Consider the following 10,174-nt stretch of genomic DNA (forward strand, 5'->3'; position numbering starts at 1 on the left):
TTGAAAAAAGAAATAGAGAGGCAAGAAAAAGAGAGAAGAAAAAAGTGAGTTTTTTGTTTTCTTTATGGGGGTTCTCAATCTCTTTATGCCCCGATCTTGAGAGAAGAGCATCGTTGTATTGCAATTTTTTTCAAAGTCTAGTGGATTCGCAGAGTGCCTCTGCGCGGAGACATAACCCAGGTTTGGGTGAACTTCGATAATAAATTTTCTAGCGTATTCTTTTGATTCTGTTATTTTATTATTATATTATGTTTGGTAAATTGTTTGCGAACGTTATTTTTCTGGAATCGACGCGCGATTTCGTATCAAATGGTGAATTTTTTTTTATATTAATTCTTGTGTTATGAGCCAATGTCAGCGTCTTCCATGCCTCCCAAACGCAATTTTGTTTTTCTTTTTTCCTGACACATCGGGATGGGGTCGAAGATGACATGGTCGACATGGAACTTGTGGCTTTTCTTCAAACAAGACAAATTCCATCAAATTTGGCACAGATGCATGTGGTTCTTCTTACTCCTATGGTTAAATTATCATTATCCCATGGCTCTCATTTCGTCGGGTTCCTTTTGTGCATGTGCGTGCCAGTGACAGCATCTTCCACCCATCCCAAACGTAGTATTTTTCCTGACATGCCGGGGTGTGGTCGGAGATGACATGGTCAACATGGAATGTTTGGCTTTTCAAACGAGACGAATCCACGTGGTTCTTATTCCCGTGATTCAATTATCAGAATCCCATTTGTCAGCATGCTTTTCGCGAAAGCAATTTTTGAGAGGGTTCTTTGGCTAAAGCTAGAACGGGCACTGAGAGATCGCCTTGTTGTTCGGGAAGTTCCTTGGATGGGTCTCTCCTACTTTTGCAAGCTGATTTAGCGGGAGCGTGCTATCTTTGCTGATTCATTTTTATTTTCTTTTTTCCTTCTTCAGTACATTAGAAAAAAAAAGCTTCAGATGTACTAAAAAAGACAAAAAAAAAAGAAAGAAAGAAAAAGAAGACAATCACGAGCAAAGCGCAATGAAAAACAAACAAGGGCCGGTGCAGGTGCAGTCGAAGATGCCTCTGGCAAAGATTCATTGTTTGGTGCTATACATATGATTTAAAAAAAAAAAAAAACTAAAGCTAAAACCCTTGTGCCATGCACGAGATATTATAACATAAAAAAAGTCACAAGTTTTCATAATTTTAAAATAGACGTAAAATATATGAAGGATGAATAATTAAGCAAATACATTCACACTTCCGAATAAAGTCAGTTTTTGTTTTGTTTTTATTCAATTTTATATCACTATAAAGCAATAAAAAAAGATGAGGCTACAGCAATTGAACGTGGAATTTCTTAGGTCACATGAATCTAGTAACTTACTCATATCATTTACGCTGGAAAGTATTGGATATACTTATGTTCTGTTTGTTTCGTGATAAATGAATAACCTGAAAAATATTTTCATAAGAATTATTGCTTATATTGCTTAAGAAAATGAATGAATTTTTTTCGTTGTCCACGAAAATATTTAATTATAATTTGGTGTCGATAATAAAAACATTTTTATTGACTAATTATTTCAAGTGAAATAAGTAATCATTTTTACGAAAAGTTTTCCGAATTTTTTATTTTCTGTGAAATAAATGGATCTTTAGTAAATCAGATTTTTCTTTTAAAATACATTTCTTTTTTACTAGTGTTGTAAAATTAATGGCAAAATTGACAGCATCTTGTAATTAAGTCAATGCGAAATTATTAGAGAAATATAGTAGACATCGTAGATTTATATGATTTGGTACGAGTGTTGATACCTACTCCATGGGGAGAGAGTCAAAATTACAATCATTCACAAGCTCGAATGTTTCACGTGCTTAGATTATTTCCAAAGTCATAATATTTATAAATAAATAACTCAATTGGAAGTAAAACTCTAAACACAAATTAATTTTCGTGTGTCTTTTATATTGAACAAGGAAGAGACGTCCACTTCTTGGTTGAATACTCAAAACTTGAATAAAAGAAGTAACGGCCGAATATCTTGTGCTGAACCTTGGACTTGTATATATCCGTAAAAGGCAACATCAGATCAAAATCTTCCAGCAGATATGGATTTCGTACACGATACAAACTCGAGACATCATTTAATAGCTAATGCTTAAGAATCCAATACTTAGATAATGATAATATATCATACATATATGTGAGTCATAATATCATGAGATATAATCCTAAAAAATCTCGTTAAGAAAGATTAAAAATATCTGAAATAGTCAACATATTAATCATATAGTAGATGTTTTCACTTATTATAAGCATCATTAAGGACATCTTGGAAATAAAGTACACTAATTTTTTGTCAGTTAGATTGATCACAATATTCTGTCCAAATCAGAAAATTCTTTCTTTTTTATTGTGCATGTAAGCACAATTTTTCATGCAAGATATTTTTTGAATGACACAATGTATGTTGACTATAGTTAGATTATTACACATAGTTTTCATACTAGTTAAATTAAATCAATGATTAGGAGAATCGAGCAATAATCATTTTCAATTTTATTTGAAAAAACAATCACTTCCAATATTTGGTAATATAGGTGCGACAACATTCACAAACATATTGTACCTTTGAAGAATTTTTGTTAGATGTTCAGACGCAGCATCAAATTTTCCGTTCTAGTTTTAAAATTGACAAAAGAAGAACAGATTTCATCCTTTACTATTGATCAAGGAGACTACTAATGAGATGAACGATTGAGAAAGGAATTAAAACTCATACTTTGATGACCTTGTAGTGATCTCATAGATCAATCAAATAAACTACGTAATACTTACATCGAGTCAAATCCAAAGCTAACATGTACACACAAAAATGCAGGAAATGGACATGCGTGCAAGACAATAAAGAGTGTGCTAGTGTGTAGGCCAAGAAAATGGAAGAAGAATGTCAATTGAAAATTCAAAATGGAGGCGAAAATTCGAATTTGGCTATGCCCCTAACAACCCTTATTGCACGAAGATCAGTTGACATGCTTGATGAATTACAAATTTGAATTAATGGGATAGGAGCGCTAACTTCCTCCGTAGCCAAACCTCATCCACCGATGACTTCCTTGCTTCTGTCTGACCGCCACATTGCTACGGTCTCTGACTCATCATCGCATGCTGATATGATGTCCGTCAGCCTTGAACGGTGGTCTAGTCTCACATCTGTTGAACCGATGCCATACCCTTGGATAGTTCCAATTATCGAGATGGGGACATCGCCATCTAGTTTGAGGTTTTGGGGATTATAGGATTGGCGATCCGTCACAATCAGCCGAGAAATATCAGTGTATTCTAGAAGTAACACCCGCAAAGACGATAATCCCGTAATGTTGCACTCCCCTCTCAAATTTCTGCAGCCCGAGAAATCTATCTCTTCTAAACTCTCTAGATTCTTAATGCCTCCAGGAAATTCTCTTATATGAGTGCCAGCCATCTTTAGTTCTTTCAAGTTTTGCAAATCCTTGACGGAGGAAGGTATTTCGTCGACTATTGTGCTTGAAAGATCCATGACTTGCAGCTTTTTAAGGTCTCCAATGGAATCCGGCAATTTCCATAAGCTCCTGCAGTTTCTCAGAGATAGCGTCTGGAGACTCTCCAACAATCCGATAGAACAAGGGAGCTCCCTTAGTTCAGTCTCGTCCAATCCTAGGTACGAAAGAGATTTCAAGTTACCAATTGAATTGGGTAGAGACAAGAATTTACAGTTGCAAGCACTCAGAATTTTGAGCTTCCCATAGGAACCATCGGGGATATCAATGGCTTTAATGGAAGTTCCATCGATGTAGAGCTCTTTCAAAGCTTCCAAGGAACCTATATCTTCTGGCAGCTCTTGCACGAAGCTGCAGAACTTGATATTCAAAGAAACCAAGTTCCTTAGCTTGCTGATGGATCTGCCAACACCCGCTAATGTAAAACAATGTTCCAGGTTTAGTCTTTCTAAGTTTGCGGGTGCATGGGAAACTGGAGATGCAGCTAGAAAATAACAATCTTTTAGGATCAAAACTTTCAAGTTTTTGGCCTTCTGCAAAACAAGAGAATATAAAAGCCTTGTTTACTACAAGGTATTGTCAAATGTGAAGCGAAAAAATGCACATTTAATGCCATCATACCTCCATAATTTTTTTCCAGCGCTTCCAAGTTGTGGAGGTACACCTAGACAGATCAAGAACGACCAAGTCTGACAGATCTAAAGCAAGTAGACTGGAGATATTCTGGCACCATCGCCATTCAAGCCACTTTAATCGTGGAAGGAAAAGATCCTCTCTGGAGTTCTCTGCCAACTGCTCATTTCCGTCAATAATAGCGTGGCTTATTCTAAGATACCTAAGATTCGGGAAATTACGAAAAAATCTAAGTTCATCAAATGAGTTGAGGCTGTCGAATGTGGCACTGAGGGCTTCCACTGTAGCGACCTGCCAATCATGGGAAAATGGTAAATACAAGTTCATTCACGATTAACTATGAGAATATAATTAAGCATTTAAAACGAGTACTCTGATTCAAATCTAAAGAGAGGCTTTCTTGTCTTCAAAATTTACCTTGTCTTCATTCATTGCTCGTTCAATATCCTCCTGATTCCATAGCCTGGTACGCTTGTAAGGTTTCCTTGGATTTTCCTTCTCCACAATATTCATCCCGAGGAATTTTACTTGATTATGCATCCAAAATTTATTATTTTCTGTGCTTTTTACTAAAGATGTGTTAAGAATCTGGGGAATATGCGTACGAGGATTGTATTTACAGGCTTCCCACATGTAAGGGGGTATTGTCTTGTCCTCTTTCATTAAAAAGCATGCAATATCAAGAAATATCTTTTTGGCATCCTCCTCTAAAGCTTTATATCTTGTCTTCAAAATCTTTTTGATATTCTTAGCAAAAGGCTTTTCCCCCAAAATATTCAATGCATCCTCCCATAAATCTATGGACTTTCCGAATAAAGATGAACCAACAGCATCAATAAGAAGAGGAAGCCCTTCGGCAGCCGAACTAATGTCCCATGCCAAAGAGTAGAATTCCTTTTGAAGAGGTCGTCCTCTGAGAGCACACTTACAAAACAGTTGAAAAGCATGGTTGTCATTCATTTGCTCTAGCTCGTATTTTTTAACGAGGATCTCATCATGACCGTCGACGATACTTTGGGAGGTCTCAAGCTTCATAATATAGTCGTCAACAAGATTGCTTCTCATAGAGATCATGATAATCCTACTTCCTGGACCAAACTCACTTAGATATATGCCTAATGATAGGATTTGTTTAAAATCGCTCACATCGTCAAGGACAATGAGAACCCTCTGATCTTTAAATTTGTTCCTGATAAATTCGGCACCTCTAGCCAAAGATATGGGGGTATGTCTGTTCCTTTGGATGTCACAAATTAAATCTTCTTGGAGAGACAAGAGCGCCCTTCCCTTAGCTTCAAGAAAGCTACATTCATCAAAGAGATGATGGATTTTGCTGCGGACGATTATGGCAAGAGTCGACTTACCGATTCCTGGAAGGCCCCATATCTCAACCACACGTTTTCCCGTCAGCATTTGCCTTTCAACCACTTTGCCATTTTCATAGCGAACATCAAGTTTATTCATCATCTCTTGCACATGGTGACCCATCCCCACTAAATCTTTTTGCACGTCTAAGTCATCTTTCTTCAACTGCCAGCGGACTGCGGAGACAACCTCCTTTATAAGTTCTTGCTCCCTGCCAAACGGGAAAAGAAGGAAAGAGGAAGATATGAAAAGGAACAACTGGTCGGATAATACAACAGGCAAAAGAACAGATGCATTGACTTTTTTCTTTCTTTGATTTCATACTGGATCACTACTGTTGGGAAAGTCGAAAAAGAATCGAAATCTTGATTTCGACTTACCCGTAATTAAATTTCTGCAATTCCCATCCTAGCTTTTTTGAAACAATTTGCAGAGCCTTCTTCCAGTTGTCAATAGTGGCTGACACCACCCCCAGGGCGGCATGGGTGCAGAAGGACTTTTGATAACTCTCCTCCTGTTTGCGGACTACTGAAGGGCTGACATCGTAGAAAATGGGCATGATTTTCCTGTCACATGCCACCATTTCCGCCACCTCCTTCAGACAACTCTTACTGGAAGCGAAATCTTTGGAGAAGACGGGAATGCATATCTCCGTGTGCCTGATCAATTGTAAGATCTTAGACATGATCTCTTCTCCGATCTCGATCCCATCATGATCGATAAAGGCATAGATCCCTGAAGCGGTGAGGCTTTCGTAGAGAAATTGAATGAAGCTCCTCCGAACATCCCCTCCTCTGAAACTGAGAAAGACTTCGTAGCGGCAAACACCGGGCCGTCCAGGAGATGGGAGCGACGAGTGATTATTGCCGATATCCATGAGTGAAAAGCTCAAGAAAAGGCGTAAAGACCAGGTCTTTCGTCGGCGGGGTACAACTGGGAGATCGCTCGAGGAAGAGAAGAAGCTTGCAGACCAAAAGCTATGGAATCTTGACTTCGAGTAAGGGTAAATATATTACAATCCGCCCATTTTTTAAACAGTTGATTCCTACTAAACATAAATAGTTCCTCATTTGGAGTAGACAATTTTATGTGTAATAAAAACACTCATTGGTATTTTAACATGTTATTTCTAGTAATATCTCCTTTTTCACGAGTATAATATTGACGAAAATTGATCGACGAAACCAAATAAAGGTTAATTAGCACCCAAAGAAAAAAAAACAAGAGGAAATAAATTTAAAAAAGAAATCAGAAGTAGTTTTTAAAATTGAAAATTAGAAGGGGGGGGGTGGCGCGGGGGCGAACAAGAAAGAGGTGGCTGGGCGGTGGCAATCACTGCCATCTCCGGCAGGGAACTTGACCCCGCTTAAGATGCATGCACGTAAGTAGTTTCGATAAGTTTTAAGGACTTCTGACTCGGTGAGATGAGTTCCATAGCTAATTCAACCCAAGTAAAAAGATTCAGTAAGTCAGATAGGACATGAACCGGGAAGATACCACTAGATCAACATGTTCTTCTCTTGCTTAGTCTTCAAGTACCGTAAGGCAATCTTATAAGGTGCCTTGCCAAAAATCAAGCTGCAATATATTCATTTCAAAAATGCAATAATGAAGAGAATAATTTACCCAATATCTGAGGCAGACTTCATTTGATCATTTTAAAACATTTTTTCTCAGGTAGGGGTAATTTTTTAAAATTATTTTGCTTTTTTGATGACCGATATCTTATTAATTCATAAACAAATCATCCAATTTCCGACATATATTTCTTTTGGTCATTTTAATAATTTATCTTCATGGTGATATTTTTATTAATTTAAGTGTAACATGCCCCATTGAAATATGTTATCTTTATCTTTTTCAAAATTTGTGAAAAAATATTACATACAATTATTGTACCGCGTCACTTATTCAACAATCCATTTATCATGCGACACGTATCAATATGTCCCAGGGGTGGGTCCCTGTGGAGTATGGGTTGATATTCTTTTCTGCACAATCTCCAATTCTTTGCCCAAGAAACTTTAAATCCTTCTGCCTTTCAACTCAGATCCAAAGATACCTCCGCTCCTCGATTGATTTCCCCAGAAATTTCCCTCCTTTACCTTAATCTCTGAGACCCACCTACCAGATTATTCTTTCCCATAGCCAAGTTTCCCTTTTATTGTAGGTCTCAGTGTGAATAGACTTGAAATCGATCAAGTAATATCGGTTCAATTCGGTTCTCTATTGAACCGGCCCAATTGTTCACCCTTACACCCTAATCATTAAGATATTGTAAATATGTGATTGGCTCTATTTACGAACATCACAGTAGATTTTCCATCCATGTCAAATTTATGCAAATCAATCGCCAAAAGAAGCAAAACCATACCATTTAACTAGATATTGTCTTTTCTTGAGAAATTATTCAAGATGCAAAACACAATTATTTTTTACAATAAAAGATTATACTTACCTAACATCTCTTTCTTGCAATTATTGAATATCAACAACATGATAAACTAATGTTAGCATTGTCATTTAAAAATAATAATACATAATGCAAAATACAAATTATTTAAAAGAAAAACATTATGCTTAACCAAAAAAAATTAGTGCAATTGATTGGGTTGTTAGGAATTTCTATTTCAGGAACAAAGTTGTCACCCCTTTGAATCCCACAAAGTACGTGTAAACTGTTGGGGATAGAGCTATTTTTGCTAGCCAAAAGCCTAGTCTTAACCATTTCATGTGGTTTGCAGGATATTCCTTGAATTACTAGGTAGACAAGTCTCCATGTCTGTATCCTTGGATCATAGAAAAAATGCTTACTTTATGTGGTAATTCTTTAAATGCTTTAATACTTATAAATGCAAAAGGTCTTTATCAACTTAATTACAGAGAAATCACTGGAGGTTCGCCCTAGTGTTCACTCTTCCAACTTGGAAGGGAGAGGTGGGGTGTTCAAATCCCCACAGTGTTAGCGTATGATTAGAGTAGGACCGACAAAAAAAAGAAAAAAAACACTTAATTACAGAGAGAAAGTACCTAATGACTTTAATTAGTCATAACATTTTTGTATAGAAATTTAAGACACACAAAGTCAAGAGTAATTTGACATTCTAATCTAACAATTATGTTTGGCAAAAAATTTAAGTAACTTTATTTTCCTCCATAATCGAGTTTACTTGTTCTTTTGTTCAGTTAAAGGGATGATTTGAGGGGTTTCTTGTCAACAAATCTGTGAAAGTTTTCAATGAACGATCAAAACATTAATTGGATAAAGGGATCTAAGTTAACCCAAGTCTATGATGTCAATAAATAAAACATTACAAAAAATTGCTATTCAATATATAAAGCAACAACATGGCTATTTTACTTTCTAAAACTATTTCAATCCATATATCATTTTAACCTTTAAACTTGCAAATTTTTTCCCGTTGCTTAATTCTAACGTTACTTCTATATTTTAACATGGTTTCAATGACCTGCATGGGAGTGGGTTCAGCACCGGTACCTAATCAATGTTTGTCTGTTAACTGTAGAGGAAAAGATGAAAGGATGGATTAGGACTAGTACATTGGCGCTGGGAAAGGATGAAATGGGCCATTTGTAGTGGAAAAGGACGAAAGGATGTATACCTCATCAATGTTTGTCCATCAGCAGTGGAGGAAAGGATGGAGACATGGACATTGGTGATGATGACTGGTCGTGTAAAAGAGCAATAATGCAAAAAATCATCCATTTCTAATTCTGTACTTTAGAAATTGACTAGTGTTTTTATTAATGCATAAGTAAGCTCCATAGTCTATAACCACCTCCTCTTTCTTCCTTGTGATTTGGTTCTTTGCTAAGGTTCTAAATTATGGAATCTCTGATATTAAATATCAGCCTTTGATTATCAATTATTCCAGCAAAAAGTCGTTGTGTTTCTATCACCAAAATCTGACTCACTGGGAAAAAGCATAACGCTTAGGTATAAAGACTCAATCATATACCTTTTCCATCACCCTTTATTAAAAGAACACACACATTATTGGAGCCCCTTAATTCCAGTAAATCTGGAATAAGACACCGGGGGCCAGGTATTCGGATTAGATCTCAACATCAGCCACTTTTGTCATTCTCTAGGAGTAAGAGAAGCATCACGGGTTTTAACAACGTTAGGCCAAAGATGTTATTTTTGCAATATGAGGAAAAAAGGGTTCGGAAGCTAATTTGACCTCATCATTTTATCAAATCATATTATGCTAGGCTGGAGTAAGACATGGTTTGGAGAGAAACTTGCACGTAGTAGTTATCTAAATGATTCAGCAAGCTACACATTAATTATCAAGCTAGCGATTCACGTGGCACAGTGGCACTCAGCTTGAAATTTCTTTACTATCCAAATCTCTTTCTAGCCATATTAATTATCTGCCGCAAGCAGCCACCGCCATCAAAATCAGTTCATGCTCGCTGCAATCTTGCTCTTGAGAATGCACTTCCTGCTTCCCCTGACCGCATTCAAGAACGTGAATCGTGGAGTGAATCTCGTTATAAGAATTTGTTTGAAGAGCGAGAGGGTACTCTCGACTGAGATCGACGGTAGGTGAGACCACCTGGCTCGATCCTGGCGTGCCGCTTGGCAAAGTCGTTGCACCTCCAAGGTCGTTGATGCATTGTCACAAACACA

The 10,174-nt window shown here is 37.0% G+C and overlaps 1 protein-coding gene across 1 annotated transcript; it reads right to left on the minus strand.

Annotated features, from left to right (window-relative positions):
- Positions 1–2,919: 2,919 nt before the first annotated feature.
- Positions 2,920–6,517, minus strand: LOC108960756 (disease resistance protein RPV1). Its single transcript, XM_018876897.2, has 4 exons — positions 5,898–6,517; positions 4,570–5,728; positions 4,141–4,443; positions 2,920–4,052 (listed from the first exon to the last, which is right to left on the minus strand). Exons 1-4 carry the CDS (start codon positions 6,392–6,394, stop codon positions 3,078–3,080), a joined length of 2,934 nt encoding a protein of 977 aa, XP_018732442.2. The 5' UTR covers positions 6,395–6,517; the 3' UTR covers positions 2,920–3,077.
- Between the last annotated feature and the right edge of the window lie 3,657 nt (positions 6,518–10,174).

The sequence above is a fragment of the Eucalyptus grandis genome, chromosome 7, assembly GCF_016545825.1.
Source record: "Eucalyptus grandis isolate ANBG69807.140 chromosome 7, ASM1654582v1, whole genome shotgun sequence".
Lineage (NCBI taxonomy): Eukaryota > Viridiplantae > Streptophyta > Magnoliopsida > Myrtales > Myrtaceae > Eucalyptus > Eucalyptus grandis.